General features: G+C 35.9%; 1 protein-coding gene across 2 annotated transcripts in view; it reads left to right on the top strand.

The window, feature by feature from the left end:
* Positions 1-16,006, top strand: part of LOC108773722 (lachesin) — an 85,634-nt gene extending 69,628 nt beyond the window's left edge. Inside the window, exons 7-10 of one of the 2 annotated variants that reach the window (XM_018539632.1) lie at positions 1,671-1,727; positions 1,911-1,997; positions 9,747-9,842; positions 14,951-16,006. In XM_018539632.1, the coding sequence (XP_018395134.1) occupies positions 1,671-1,727; positions 1,911-1,997; positions 9,747-9,842; positions 14,951-15,027 (317 nt within the window). In that variant the 3' untranslated portion in view covers positions 15,028-16,006. Of the gene's footprint in view, positions 1-1,670; positions 1,728-1,910; positions 1,998-9,746; positions 9,843-10,339; positions 10,410-14,950 lie in introns of those variants that run through there. The other variant, XM_018539633.1, reaches the window with a different exon arrangement.
* The last annotated feature ends 1,300 nt before the right edge of the window (positions 16,007-17,306 follow it).

The following is a 17,306-nucleotide window of genomic DNA, read 5'->3' as shown; positions in this document are numbered from 1 at the left end:
ACTCTGCGCGGGATAGATAATTTATTCATTTTCCAGAACGGATATTTAATGTAGCATTTGTGTTCATATTGATATATTAAGAGAACATACTTCTCATGTGCAAAATCTGGCTCTTAATCCTTTTATTTTATATTGCGCTTTTTTTTTTTCAAATACACCTGAATTGAAATATATTATGATAGCCTGTTTCAGCAAGACTTTGCTTTCCATATCGTGCAGAAATTTAATTAGAAATAGAGAGTTGATTAAAAATACTTATAGTATAGAGGAAATATATGTACACGAAGTAAATGTGAACAATATTCTATTGCAATATATTAGAGGAGTAGTAATAATCTCTCATTTCTCGCGTATATCCAGTAGTAGTCCGATACTACGCTTAGTGCCACACTGTATATACGTGGCCATAGTATACGTTGTTAAATAACATTACATGTTTTCGATAATTTTGAGTAGAATCGAAATTGCAAGTACCTAAGGAAAAATTAAATGAAACTCTCAATTACCTATCAATTATAGAAGTTTTTGTTCCAAGGATATAATTATATTTAAAGCCATATAATTGGTATCTTTTAAATCGAAACTTTTTAAATTATAAATAAACGTCGGATTTATAAATTTTTTTCCTAGATGTTTGCAATTCCTCTACTCTTCCTGAATGTCTATTAAAAAAATCTGATTATACATAAAAGAATAAAAATGTACTATAATAGCATATAATTAAAGTAAATTTTCTAGCAATAGAAACAGACTGAATAATTATATAGTGTTGCTAATGCGATACCGATACTCATATGTTCAGCAATGAGCGTAACAATTATAACAAAGTTATCAATACTAGCTAATTTTAATTAATATCATATTCTGCAAAATTTTTAGTTGAAATTTCTATAGTAAGCAGTAAGCACGTCCAGCCGCGGACAGTTGTAGCCAGTAATAAATTCCGTCGACGACGCATTCGCTAAAGACAAATGACGAAATTACGAATAATTATTCAGGTATATACACTCGGATAAGTTACGCGTGGAGGCGTGTTTAGGGGTGGAAGGCGCGGATGTCGGTAGTACCGGAGTAAAATATGATGTAGAGTTTGGCCGGCTTGGCCGGCGTTACAGCGGCTAATACGTTCCGGGAGAGAAGTTAGTAACAGGTGGCGCGATCCATAATATCGCACTGTGTAGAATTTACCCAATCTGGGAGGACAAAAGTATTTTGTCTGGTTGCGTGTAAATATGTATGTATAACATAGGTATAACTATAACACGTAATCCTACATGGTCCGTTTTCATTTTAATTCTATAGTTGTTTTATGTGATTTCTCGAATTACTTTAAAAATAAACGCGACGATTCAAAATAATGAATATTCTCTTACCTTCCTTAAATCCACGTAAAAAAAAATGTAAGCAGTCGCGGGACAGGCTGGTAACAATAGGAACGAAAACAAAAAGAAATACGCGAGCGTACTGTAGATTGGAATCGAGGATGAGGGTTTGAGAAAGCACGTACGTCTCTTTGAAACATTGAAAATAATTGTGTTCTTTTTCACGAAAATTACGAAAAAAAATGATGAATGATGAAAGACTTTTTGTACGATTGAGAAATATACGAATATTTCGAATTTTTGTAACGTATATACGATTTTTAAAGATAGAAACTTATTTTGTTACAGTGTCTGCACCACCAAGCACCAGTCCTAGTCCGTCTACCACGGAGGTTCCTAAAAAAGGTAGATATTAGAGACAGATTCCTGACGATGGTTATATGCATAAAATATTGCAAAATTGCAAAATTATTGTAGTTCATTAGAATTACGTCATAAGACTTGCTGTCATATATACTATAATTGATATTATTCATGTCGTATTCACTAGCTTGAATCTAATTTTCCAACGCGCGTTTACTTTTGCAGATTGGGAATTCATGGCGGAGATGAATAACTCTGTTTACGGAAATCCAAGTTCGCTGACAATTCAAAATGAGAAGAATATCAAGACAGGTGAGTACTCAGAGCGGCATATATCTTCTTTTTATGTAATTTCCAACGTACATCATCGCAATTTTGCGAATTATGGGATTGATTTCGCAACTTCGCATTTCAACGAAGTGGTGCACTCGTCGGCTGTCATGCGAGCGTATAATATACGAAGAATAACAAGCACTCGAGATATATTTGGTAAAAGTATTCTCTTGGATCTTTTATATATCTTTATTTGAAAAGAACACATCAATCATTTAGATGTTTCTTACACGTTCAAAAAATGGGAGAAATAATGAGACAGAGAACAGAATTTAGAAATGACGTAATGTCAAGAATGATAAAAGGAGAAATCTGTTAAGTGAAATATTTTCCACGAATTATGAAGGATCGTTAATTGTAGCATTATGTGCATTAAATGTACAGAGATATTCTAATATATTTATAAATCGTTTATTATCATCATTAGGAGACATCTTATCTTGGTGGATACATGAAAAAACTCAAAAGTTTCAACCTGTGTACCCTATACGTTAGTAAAATCGCAATCTAGCTAGAACGGATTTACATATTCAATCTAGCATCACGTAGTATAGTCAAATGCCATCCCATAACTGGATTTTCCAGCAACATACTTTGAATCTCCGACGCGATTAACTTCAATGTTAACTAGAGCCAGGGGACCCACCGGGGAATCCCAGGAATCGATTGCGGCTTTAAGAGTGGTTTGAAGAAGGGTAAGCAGTTCGCTTTAAAGCTCTCTACAGAGGGCAAAAGAGAACCACGGAAATGAGGTTTGTAACGGGATAACAATTGGAATTTTCCGAGAACGAATCTTTCTTTTACTATACAAAATGATCGAAATGAGAACATAACTGTTTTAAACCACACGACGTATTATTAAAGTATTTCGTACTTTCAATTATAAACATTATTAGTGATATTCATATCTCCAAAAGAAGAATTGAAACCAATTTTATAGATTAAATCTATCAAAGAAGATTTAAAGAAAAAAAAAAGACTTCAATTTAATATATCGCGCTACTTTAGAAAACTGCAAGTGTTTACTTAGAAAATCAAAACGCGGAAGTGACTGTCGAAAAAGTTTAGGTGAGGAACGAGTGTGAAGAATAAAAAGAATGGCAGAATAAACATAAAGGTAACAGAGAGGCAACTGAAGTGATGTTCGTAACATACACACATGAGTGGTGGTTATATGCAAGAGCAGAAAGGATAGATGAATAGATAGAAGCAAGAAAGAAACAGAGAGAGAGAGAGAGAGAGAGAGAACTGGGAACCGGGAACTGGGGTTGACTTGGGTAGAAGAGATCCGTGTAACATCAATATTTCATGTATGCTAACACGCCGGAACTAATAATGCTCCAGCGAGGAAGACCCAAGAATAATATCAGCCGCCGCTGTGTAGACCGCGTTCTCCGTCCCCATCCACGCCCCTTCCCTCCTCGCCCCTCTATTTCTTTCTTTGTCCTTCGCTTTGCTCTATCACCTAAAACAGCAACGTGCAGCGCCCTGGCGTCCTTTTGCGCCCTGTGTTAAATTTAATCGAAAATTCGTGTCTCGTTGAGCTTCGCCGTCTCTACTGTGTCTACCGTGTGTCTCCTCCCGTATAACCAATGTCATCGCCCCGGGGGCGGGTTGAGAGACGGCGGAAAGGTGAGAGTGAAAAGATGAGTGGGGGGGGGGCCTGAGGAGCGAAGAGAGAGGAAGATGGTGAATGCGACGAGACGTGGTAAGTTTGAATACGGCATATGTCTCCTTGTCTCTCTCCTTCTCTATTTGCGGAGGTCGGGAGGAAGGAAAGGACGGGCTGCGAAGGAAGGATGAGGTTTGTAATTGGTGCAACATCTGCGGTCTGCAAGGTGGCATTAATGTTTGCTCCCTTCGTGCTCGCTCGCCCTCATCTCTGTTTCCCTCTCCTCCGTTCCTCCCCTCGATCTCGCCGAGAGAATCGCCTTTTTCCCTTATCGCATTGTTTCTTTTTCTCCTCTCCTTATCCTAGTTACATTTAACCGTGTCTGCTTCCATTTCTCCCAGTTCTTTTAAGCACTTTATTTTTATGTCATCTTCTTTCCTTAACATATCTGTTTGACTTATTCCCTTTTAGTCTGCCGGCGTCTCTTTTTATATCTACGGTTACGCTCGTTACGATTCTAACAGCTCTCTCGTATTTCGCAGTACATTTTTTCCCTGAGATAATTTATCTCAGTCCTCCGCCTCGCTACCTTGTCGTCTTTTTGTAATGTCCTCTTTAAACAATCTAGCGGTCGCCGCCTATTTGCGCCGCTATTTCTCGTTATTCGTATCGTTGAAAATTCAAGGGCGCAAGTGTACGCTTAAGATTAAACGGAAGATTTGCTTGAGTTTCCTTCACGCGGACGGAAACCCAAGCATAAACAGGCCTTATTTGCTCGTAGTAACTTACGACAATCTGTTGTCGAGAATATCTAAACATAACGTGGTGCGTTTTAACTTTTCCCAGTAGGAAGACGGTGTTATTCATTACACGAGAAAAGGTAGACTTTGCTCGCCAAAAGTTACAATACGAAACAATATAAAAATTTTATATTCACACATATCAGATGCACATTATGTCAATATATTATTGAAGCGTATATTGACGAAGATATACAATTTTGAGAGCTTCTTTTTCTCGATATTTTCTTTAATTTTTGCATACGTTAAGTATACGTTAAGTCACAGTATAATTGCCATTGCACAATGATTCTATCAATCTCTAAACTTAGCCAAAATTTGTATATATTATTTATGTTAATTTTTAAACAAATTTTGTTTAAAATGGTTTTTGTAATTTAAAATAATAGAAATTCCATACATATAATGTGTAATAAAGTCATGATAATGTTTTAAAAATTTACCTTACAAGTTATTCGCTATCATCATTATTAAAAACACTTGACGTTTTGACTGTAAAATTGATTTTAAAATTTAATAGAGCAACAACATCTACATATACAGATAATATATTACATATTCATTTATCGTGATAAATATGTTAGATGTTTCTATTGAATATTTTACAATATCGGTAAAAGAAGTAAGGATGTACAATTTGTTTCTGTAGAGAATTTAAAAAATTCAAGACATTGTGTTAAAAATAAGATCTTAATCAGGTATCGTCGGACTTTTTTGAAAATTTCTAAATGACTTATTGAATTAGAAGAAATAAATGTTAAATATATCAACGCTTAATTTGCCTAAAATTGACTACTCTTACATAAATTGTATCCGAAAAAATAAAATAGAAACAAATATTACATGCTTGAGAAAACTATGATAATTCTACAAAGAAATAACTTAGAAAATTAATTAGTTCTATAATTTTTTAGTATATAATACAATAAAATTATTTAAAGAAGTTCATCATAATTTGATAAACGACGTTTTGGCCAGCTTTTAAAGGAACTAGAATCATTGTGCATTGCGGAGCACTCGTTCATTTCCGTTTGTCTCTTAAGTCGCGTCGCGCGCATTCGCGAATGGCAAATTACGTATAGAAGCGGCGGTGCACGCAGCTTACGGCGATAAGTCACTTTGAGGTTCCGATGGGAAACCGGACAAGTATTGTCGCGGTATCGTGACATCTCCCGGAGCACATATGCCCTTAGGTGTCGCTTAATTCCCTGGCGCAGCGTTGTCCGCCTGTAATTCCGGGAGAGCATGTATAGCGATTGGTTTAGCCGCGTGCTTTCGTACGATTAACACGTCCCCTATTCTATTGTATGCGCGCACGTACAGAGGTGAAGGAGTATAGAGGTGCGTAAAAGCGCCGTTTAACATCACGCGCTCTTGTTGCACTTGTGACTTGTAAGGCGAGATCGAATCGCTTCGTCAAATCGTCAAGTCGAAAATCATTTTATCGTGTTTATTCGTCACGTCGCCGTTGCACTCTCTGTCGCTACCGCGCGAAATTATTTACGACCCGAATTAACATTGTAAAGGCACATTAATTAGAACGCGCTCGTGACGTCGTGACAATATTACGCGCCGCATGACACGGCCGTATAACTTTGGATCTCAGCGTGCGGGACTTTAGACCTCTCTGTTAATTTTCTCGATCGCGGTCAATCACCTGCGGGAACAAGGAATATATCATTGACTTTATCGCGTGTACGGGTCTGTCTGATATTCCAAGGCAAATATACACGCACGCGTCAACACCGAGACGATTTGATATTCATGGAATGCAGAACGGAAAGCTAAATCCACAATCTCATCGAAAATAGTTAAACGCGTCTGCACTGACCCGTCAGCCTGGAATCGTGCGAACGTGTGAGCAGGAATATCATGACCTACTGGACGTAAAATCAATGATGGGGGGGGGGGGGGGGACTTATTTGTGTCGACAGTAGTTTCTTTCTGACAGCAGAATCGCCAGAATCCGGGATTATCAAATCCAAACGGGACGATCGAATCGATGCATGGCCACCAAGAGCTTTATCTTTTATTTTCTTTTTTATAACCCAATATAATCTTCCGCACGATTCATTGTCAGTCAGTCTCGAGTGAAGGACTACTCTAAATGAAACACTTTTGTGCAATAGTGCTGCAATATTTTATTAAATACTATCAAATTGTCGTGAGAAACTTATCATATTAAGTACATCGATTTCATTCCCTTCATCATCCTCTTTATTACATTACGAACTATGTCCAATATTAAAATACTGATTTATTGACAAATTAAATCTTTAGAAATTGCAATTTGTGTGCTCTTCTCTTCGAAATATCTCAAAATTCTTATTTCGAAAAGACACCAAATATAACAACATATATCGTAGATTTATATGCGATAAACGAATTTTCAGGTCAGATTGTCTGAAAACAACGTTTATCAATATTTTTATCTCCTTTTATTGCAACGCGAAAGAGTGTCGGATTTTCCCGCCAGGTTAATAGCTCGCAACGTGTCGATCAACAATAATAATGTGCACTTCAGCACGTTTATTTTCCACGGGTGAATTCATGACGAAGTGAGTATTTTAATTTGCCTGACCATTTTACATGGGATCAATGATATCAGACGCAGCTATTACAAAATTTCACACATCAATTCTGTTGATATCTGCGTTTTTGTTTCAAGTATATACGCCTTTGATGGACACTTTCTCTCTCCCTCTCTTAACCGTCTTTCTTGCTTGACAATTTCTTCACGCACAATTTTATCGTGACTGGCTCTTGCTCGTCGCTTCGCAACGAAATCCTGAACTATTAGAGATAACGAAGCTTACACGCTCCCGTGGAGCTTTACACGCGTCTATGCTCGCGCGGTGAAGGCTGGTTCCCTAAACACGTCGTCGCCCACGCATAGTTACAGAAACAGCCACATCGTGATAGAGATTCTCGCATATAGGAAACTATAGAACTGGCCCAGGCGCATAGATATACGTACAGCGCACGTTACACATTGTCACTGCTAATGTTTGGCCGAGATTTGCATACGTCTGTCTAGCCTATCCATTCCGTCGCCGTACAACGGTTGTCTCACCTCGTTGTCCGAGGGTGTATCCGGCGTAGTGGCGGCGGCGGCGGTGGCGGTGACGACGACCTTACTCTGTACTATCAGCTCGGTATTATACACACGAGCGTACAAGCGACCTACGCAAGCGCGCGCGTACGCCGTCATGATCGCCCATTACCTTACCCAAAATAGGCTATCGTGCCAAGATCGTGTGCTTTCCCTGCATTGCCTCACAGTTCTCGCCTTGTCCCTTACCTAAACTGACTAGTACTGCCGCGGGGCCATGAACTTACAAATCTAATCGCGAGGGAATGAAGACACAAAGCGATATTCGCAAGCACCTTGCTTCGTAGGTACCTCAAAATTAAGCCGGAAGCTCGCTCTACACGCGGCTTTTGACCCGCTCGTTCTTCACGTTAGTAAAGCTGCGTTTACCGGTAGCGTTTCAGCTAACTTGATACGATGACATGTAAATTTTACCCGCGTTTATGCGGATTTAGAAAATTGATGGAGCAAACATTGATGCGTGAAGAACGATTGTAATCTTGCGATAAATAACAAGGAATGCGCAATATCTGTTTAAATGCAAAATACAGATGAACTTGGAAAAATGGCAAAACTTATATGTAACAACTGTTTATAATTGTTAATATAATGTGTCGTTGTGCCAGATGTTGCAGTGACATTTTAATAAGTATAAAAAAAGTTATGATTAATTTAAAGTCGAATCGTAATGTCTGGCACAGTGGTACATTATAGTTACTACCTTTTCCAACTAGAATAAAGAATACATTAAAGGGGACTACATATGTAGTATATAAAAATCATAAAATTATAATAACTTTATTCAAATTATAGAACTTTGATCCAGCTTTGACTGTTATAGGCTGTGCTTCTTTCTTTGTTAGAATAAAGAAAAAAATAAATATAAATGAAAAGATAATAATTTGAGGGGATCCTAAAGCTACGGCTGAACTTGATCAATGTCGATAAAACAGATTCTTATTTTTAAATAAAACGTTACATTAAAAAAATCATTAAGTAAAACTACGTATACTTTTTGCTCTGCTATATCCTATACATAAATGCTTATGTATATGCAGTGTGTGATCGTACTTTTGATTCTCTTATGAGCTTCCAAATCATAATTTGAAGATCTCATTATATTCTTATACATTATTCAAATGTAAGAAAGTACTTTTTGTTTAGATATATCTATACTTGAATTCATTTATACATGTATGAAGAAATAATCTACATGATGACAGGAAACCGTAATTTACAATTTTTTTATTTTTTTAAATACAGATTTGTATTTTTCCACGGCTATTTTTTTTTATTATTTTTTTCCATACAGAAGAGGTTTTTTTTATTCCGTATAAGGAAAACGAAGTAAATGAAAAAATACGGAATGCGCGTTCCATCGGTAACTCCAGCATCTCCTTAATAATAAGAGAAATCGAAATTTTATTTATTGATGTTATATAAGAGAAAGCTTTATCTTTTAAATAATAATAATAATAATCATAATGTATATTTATATCTATATGATTATTACACAAAGAGACAAAAACGTACATTTGAGCAATAAGATATTTATTTTTACTTATATCATCCACAGTGGTGTGCTTCACACGGCGAGCACGTATCCACGATAACATGATAAAACTGACACACGTAAGGGCTGGCTGTGTGTAATTTTATTATAAAATATATACTCATCACGAGCTGTTTCGCTGCAAGAATGTAATCCAAAACGCAGCGAGCTTGTGACAAGCGTGTGTCGTGACATGGATAGAATCTACTTGGCGCGGATAAGGGAATTGTGTTTACTCGGAGTTTGCATACTAGTTAACGCGTTTGCCACCCACTTTATGCGTAACAGGCTCGTAAACATCTTCAGTCGAGAGGGCCACTCGTTGTACGTCCCTTTGTCCGTGGTTCCGCTATGCGAACCACGCAAGTCTCTCCTTTCGCTCCTTCTGTTCTCTCAGATCTCATCTCCTCTGTTCTACCGACGACTTTGCACTATAATATCTCGAAGCGAGATTGAATTTTTAATTTATTCCCATAACGTCCGGGATTCATTCCCATAACATCCGGGAAACAAATTGTCGCCAGTTCGCGGTAGACTTTTCCACGTGAGAAAATATTTTTCTTGGGAATATCCTTGTATATTTATTATTAACCTATTGTCCGCATCATATTATACGTAATGTTGACACATACGATGTTTTTCATAAACATTCGTTTCGTATTTTTGTTTCAAGGTACCAAGTTTCAATCGAATCTGAACGAAATTGGAAAATCGGAGCAAAAGTCATCCGAACTAGATAGAAAAAGAAATTACAACTGGCCTGATAAGGGTGAGTATAAAACATAATCAAAATTAAATAAAATATAATAAATTGAATTGAAATTTTATATGTAGATAATCATGCATAAATACGTAGATACATAGATAAATTTTTCATACGTTAACAAAAGAATCTTCAATAGTCAAATGTTGAAATATGTAATTCCAATTAAATGTTTGATTAATAAAAAGTAATTTTACTTTTCTAAATATTCAGCAAGTATTACCAAACATAATAATGTAACCAATCGTAATACTTACTAAATATTTGGAAAAGTAAAATTTAATTTTAGTTATATTAACCAAATATTTGATTAAAATTATTTGATTCAACATTTGGTAGCTATTACTCGAGTCGAAATTTTGCTTCTACTTTGAATTTTAGTTTTAAGACGTGTGTACATTCTAGAGATTTATATATGTTATAATAAATTCTAATCTAATGAATTGAGCTCCTACGTTGAGTCTGTAAATGTCAGTTACATATTAGAAAATTTGTATTTTTAGGTTCAAAAGAAGTTTCCTAAACAGAAGCTATAGATTAAGTAATTTAAAAAGAGACTAACATTACGGCAAGCATCTTAATAAACACTAAGTTAAAACTAAACTAAAGACATGATAATTTTAAACGCACTACACTAAAAAGATAATAATTTATGTTAAATTTCCGTTAAGATTTTAATAATTTGTTAACATTGAAAATGACCCGATCGGTATCGAAACGTTTGTTGTTTTTAATTTAAATATATCTTCTTTGTTTCTCTTTGTAATTGGTAATATTTTTATTTCAGCTTGTTGCCCGTTAAATAATTTTAATATTTATTTAATATTTAAAAAGGTTCTATTTAATTGTTTAAGAAAACAAAACAGGTTTAAAAAGTTTGAAAGGTTTAATTGAGTTTGAAAGAGATTAAAAGTAGAATTAAAATTTTGACTCAGGTAGACTCTTCTTTTCAGTATGTATATTAATCTAATATTTATATAATCGACAAACACAATAATACTTCCAGAATGGCATACATCTAAAACAGAAAGAGAGTTACGATTTTTAATAAATACATATTTTTTCCGTAAGAAACAAAATATTTTTCTTTGGAATAATTCATCGTGCATGACAATTACATTTGCGTTTTTCGCAACATATTTTATACGACACCGATATATAACGCATAATATAATGTCAAAGAAATATGTATATTCCACTAATGTCATACATTTATAATACAATATAACATATAACCGATTGAGTGACGTATACGCAATAAAATATATTATACGTGCATTAAACAAACGAGGTTGTCCGTTACTAAATGAAATCTAGCTTTTATCAATCCCTCGTCATACACGGAGGACGAATAACGAGCCCCTACGCGTGAAAGGACAAAACGCGAACAAGTTTTCCTGTCGAAGGTGCGGTTTATGCGGCATTTCGCGGCTCCGCCGTGGCATTTGAGCGGCCGCGTCTACCGCATTTCTGAGCGCGGCCAGGTGTGGTAGCACCTTTCATAATTCCGCCGAGCCTTCGGCATTATCGGATAATTCTTTTCTACCCTCGCATTTTTTCCTCCTTCCACGATCCGTCTTCACCCCCGCGTCTCTTCAGTAATTCGATCCCTGTCCCGGCTTTCTCCTTCCTTCTACGCTTCTGCGCTACCGTCTCTCAATATCTCGCTCGACCGCGGTTACTTTTAAGAGGAATTTGCATAATGGCGTAGTGTGAAAATCCGTTTTCTCCGCGGGGACGATCGCGATAGTCTCAGGGAAGTAAGGTAATTTCGCATGGAAAAAGGCGGGTTGAACCAGTAACGAGGGAAACTGCGTTGCAAGCTGCCACATGTAAGTGCGATGGAAGGAATGCCAGAAATATCGGACGTTCTATGGAAAATTTTGTCGTGAGATTAACGTCAAATTGCTAACTGTTCGATGAAACAACGATATGGTCACGACGAGTTCAACGTCCGATGTTATTTTGGTACCGCGAAAGATAAGAAATTGTATGTCACGTGTCATATGTCGATTTTTCATTATATCAAGTAAACGTATAGACGCGACATATCTCGAGTATGGACGGTGTGTTGTAAATCAGAAAAACGTACGGCGAGTTAAAAACTCGAAAAAACAAATCTAATGAGACGAGACAGCAATTGGAAATTCTCGTATTTTCGCGTGCAGCAATGAAATATAAATATCGACACACACAGACACAAACATAACGCATTTTCCTCTCGTAAAGGAGAATGAAAAGAGAGGAGAGATGAAAGGAGGGGAAAGGAACGAGGAAAAAGGAGAACGATGGGCGAGAAATCGCGAATTGAAGGTAGGTAAGATCGTACAAAAGTAGCGAAGCGAAGAATTCTCTTGGGGCAGCGTCAGGGACCGGATAAAAGAAAGACTAAGAAAGAGAGAAAGAGGAAAGGGGGTCAGGGAGGCAAGTTACTGCTTACGAGGCTTGGATGAGAATCGGGAAGACTCTAGAAAGGGCCGTGGAGAACAGAAAAGGATGAAGGAGATGGTGGAGGAAGGGGTGATCCGGCCAACGAAGGCGACGGCCCACCAGGTTGTTTCTGATTCGTAATTAGAGATGAGTGAGGCCAGGAAAAGGCCGGAGAATATATTTCTCTCCAAGCGAGTAATAGCTAACGGTACAGTGCAGGCCAACCGGAAGAATAACTGACTTCCCATTTTCTCCCATTTTTTACCTCTATTTTTTTCTTCCCCCCCCCCCCCCCCTTCCTCTTCTCTCCTCCCGTCTATCTTTATTTCTCTTCTTCTGTATCTACTTCGCTTGGGCCGTCGACTAATCGGCACTCATCCCTTTGCACTCGTCTCCGTTCTCTCGGCATATCCTCCCTCCAAGGAGAGGGTTTCTTCCGTGGCAACCTTCCTGCAACGGGGTAACGACAGATTCTCGTCGTCCCAAGCCCTTGATTGTGCACTGACCTCTCTCGAGGCTACCGATGGCGAGAGAACCCTTCCCTTTTTCTCCCGTAATATTGCAAAAGCGAAGATCTCCATACTATATAATATAAAATAAGGCCCAATAAGTATAAAACAATATGAGTAACAATAAGGGCAATGAGCCAAATACTAAACGCAAGAAAAATTTTTCAAATTAAGTATAATATAAAATTTAAACATTAATACAGACGTGACGTTTTGACTCCGATCGGGTCATCTTCAGTGTAACAAACATAAATAAATTATAAAATTTCGGTGTCGCTAATCAATAGATAATGTCAGGAAATTGTTCGCATCATGTAAAAGTTAATCCAATACAGTAAATTCAATCTAATAAAATTTATATACTTTGTCATAAGAATCTTAAATAGCATGTTAAACAAGTGTTAAAAGATGGTTACCTTATTAAAAATTGTGTAATAACTAATGTCAATAATGTAAGATTCCATGATGTGAAAAATGTAATGTCGACAATGATAAAATGTTATAACAATTCAGATTTAATCCAATTTACAACTTTATCGATTTCTTATGTTAATGTCAAGAAACGCAATGAAGAAATAAATTCTTTAAAAGAGGCAAAAACCAACTGAAAACAGTCTAAGAGGTAGAGAAGGACTGTATCATATATTGTGTACATATCGGGCAATGACTCCGTATCGTTTTGTTTATTTATGCCATGTGTCTGTTTTTTAATATAAACCATTTCGGATATCAACCTCTTTTTGTAGGAAGGTTCCACATCTAATACTTCCACATTATTCCAATTAAAATTATGATTATTGTCTATTCGATGGTTAGTAACAACTGATGGAGACTTTGATAATTTATTGATATCCGAGATGTATTCATTGAGTCTAGTTTTTAATTGCCTCTTAGTCTGCCCAACATAACTAGCATCACAATCACTACACGAAATTTTATATACAACATTACGATTTTGCGTTTGTTCCAGTTTGTCTTTACCTCTTTTAATATAGCTTTTAAGTGTATTAGGAATAGTGTACGCGAGTTTGCAGTCGACAGAATTGGCAATAGGTGTAAATTTTTCTGAAATTTATTTTACAAAAGGAACAGTAAAAAACTTTTTGAGACCAACATTATTATTAACGGAATTTGTGTTGTTTAAATGAAATTTTAATCTATTATTAACAGTCGAAAATATAAAATCCAGGGGGTATCCATTTTTTAAAAAATTATTAATCTCGTCAATCGCGTTTAAATTTTATATTATACTTAATTTGAAAAATTTTTTTTGCGTTTAGTATTTGGCTCATTGCCCTTATTATTACTCATATTGTTCCATACTATAGTTTTCTCGAGATATTAGAATCTGGTACAATATACATATATATGGGGAATGCGAAAGAACTGCGCAAACACTAAGAAAAAGTTAAATAAAACCGACGATTATCAATTGTAAAAATTTTTATTCGAACGAAATACTTTAGTTTTAAAAACTACAATAATTAACATTCATGTTCATTTATTAGTTATAGAAGTCTTTACTCAAAAATTATTTGACTTTAAACTACATATAATTAACGTTTATATATTATCAATATAAACTATATTAAAACTGAATTTTATGTTGATAATAAAAAAATTATGTAGTTAATTATGTAGTTGAAAATCAAATAATTTTTGAATAAAGACTTTTATAATTGATAAATAGTTGTTGGTTTTATTTAACATGTAATAGTATTTATTTTAAGCAGCGTGTTCTATGATTACATGTTGTAGTACGAAATTGATTGTATATCGGACTATCGTTGGATCCGAGAAATTATTACTACTCTAATAGATATTATTAATATATTATCGTTCATGTTTACTTTGTGTTCGCAATTGCCTCATTAAGCTCCCTTATTTGATATAATATTATGTTTTAAATAAATTATTTAAAAAGAATTAAGTGATTTAGAAAAATTTATTAACAATATAATACAAAAATTTATTAATATTATTTATTAATATTAGTATCGAAATTTGTGCGACGTTTGTTCTAAAATAGTTCAAAATATCAATAGTTATAAGTAGATTATCGATTCTTATCAATATTAAATGTACTTGAACTGACAATGAGAAATATAGCTTCTATTGAATCTAGAAAGTCCTCATTCAGTGTATCAATTTTAAACAGTGAAATATCTTGTCTAGTTTCAGGTTCAGCAACGGGCGTGATGACGACGGTGACGCCACTACTAATTACTCTGGTCGTAACAATAATTCGATAAGCAAGATTCGAAAAGAAAAAGAAAGCGAACGACGACCTCGTCGTTGATATCGACGGTGGTTTCCCTAATTAACGGACTCAATTATATAAAGAAAATAAAAGGAAGAAGAGTTAGAATTCAAACGACACTGAAGACAGGCGCTCGTATATAGTAATACACGTGCATGCGCTCACACAAACACGCACACACATACACACACACACACACACACACACACACACTTACGAAATTACAAAAGATAACACAAAGACTGACTGGAGTAGATAGCGTCCGTATTAAATGACGGAGAGTAATTTACGCGTGCCAAGTTAGTGTAGCGACAACAGTCCACGAGTGGCAAAGAATTTTAAAGAACATGAGTCCTCATCGATCTTTTCTTCACCGATTGTGCGTTGTGTGGCCCGGCGATGAGGGATGAGACACGCACAGAGAGAGGTGGAATAACGAGAACGAGAGGAAAGGGTATTAACAAAGTGCAACGACTATCGCTTTCAGTGTAATATATTGTATAACGCCGTAACAATGACGCCAAACCAAGAAATACCAGTGATCTCGTCTCCGCGAGAGAGAGAGAGTGCGACCTGGAACGTGTGTGAGAGTGAGTCGTTACGTTTTTTAAACCGCATTACATGGGGAGTATTTCAGTCGCGCAACCAAATGACATTTCTGGAATATCAAAACGAAATCGTTCGAGCTTAATACTGAATTAAAGTTTCACCGAGCCAACTAGTTTTCCAACATTTTGAACTTATATCCCCCTTCCGAAATAGTTTTCTTCTCTCGTTTGTACGATCGATGAGAGTGAGGGTTCTCAATTTCGTCAATAACGTAGAAATGCTTGTGTTCGGAGATTCGTCACGGTGATACGTGTCCCGAGACGACTCATGGGCGTTAGTCACGCTTCGAGCGAAGTTAATTCTCCATCAACATCAGGTTCTATCTGCATGCGTAGTCTCACGGCCCGACCGTATGTATTTCTTAAGCATCGACTATTTCTGCCTTTTTTTTTTAATTTGTATAAAACGTATAAAATCTGTGTACTATTTTCACCATCGATTTTACTTTTTTACTTCGCGGTGAACTTTCTCGTTCTGCCAAGTACATTTTAAATTCTTCAATTCTTTCCATCTCCTATCCTTACCTCCTTACGTACGAAATCATGGAGCCCATCTGGATACTTGAGATTAAAATGTCAGATTCGGTACGGGAGAGTCGTTCTCATCTGGCGAGGCAGTCGAAGAAAATACGAACAGCGGGGGAAATGGAGGGCAAGAAGAAGAAAATGAAAAATTTGCGAAGAAAGAAATAGGGATATATCGTAACATTAAGAAGTCGAACACTACCAGTTGCAAACGAATCCGGTATTGCTCTGAGAATGCAGCAATCCACTTTTCACGTTATGTACAGGCACATGTTCTTCCTTTAATTATAATTCCAATTACACCTGCTATGCGCGCAATCATACACAATCGGAAGTGAAAAGTCGTTAAAATTTATCTTCTTCTTGATACTCTGTATCTCAAAATAATTTAACTCTCTTGCATGTCGAGAATCGTCTTGAATGGAAAATATTTATCGAATGTGCCGACATACCCCTTACTTCTATGAAATAATAATTATAATTCTACATCTCGATCAACTGTTGTATAAAATCCATTTTCTCTCGAAATATAGGATGCGTGTAAACCAAATTATATGTATATTTTATTTATGCAATTGTAAAGAGAATTTTCGTATTTTACTATATGTATATCTATGTTATCTAGCGGAGCATATTTGCGATAATGTAAAAAAATTATTTTGATGCAAGCGCGATTCGTGTTTCTCGCTTCTGACGTCATGATCTGACGGGGATGGCGACTATGATCAGAAGTGTTATTATTAGAAGTATATATATTATTGAATCTCTTTTGTTACCTATTATCTTTTATCACTTCTTAACGCGTTAAAGATAAGCAATTTATACAAACAGAAAGAAATTCTAAGATCGATATTCATATTCGATTTTTATATTTAAGACTGTCTTAAATAGTCTCTTAAGATGTCATCAATCAATCACAGAATCGTATCAGTATCTTAAAGCATTACTTAAGATGGTCTTAAAATAAATACCGATGGTAACTTTTCATACGCATTTACGTTCATCGATGCTACACATAGCAAAACATCGACGTGTATTCGTTTTGTAATTAAACTGAATCGGTACCAAAAATTTTCCGGTTGAATGTCCACTTGATAGAATCAACAGGAAATAATTGCAAGGTAAATTACATACCATG

The sequence above is a fragment of the Cyphomyrmex costatus genome, unplaced genomic scaffold, assembly GCF_001594065.2.
Source record: "Cyphomyrmex costatus isolate MS0001 unplaced genomic scaffold, Ccosl1.0 scaffold219, whole genome shotgun sequence".
Taxonomy (NCBI): domain Eukaryota; kingdom Metazoa; phylum Arthropoda; class Insecta; order Hymenoptera; family Formicidae; genus Cyphomyrmex; species Cyphomyrmex costatus.
Note: the sequence above shows the minus strand (reverse complement) of the source record. Positions and strands in the feature narration are given on the sequence as shown.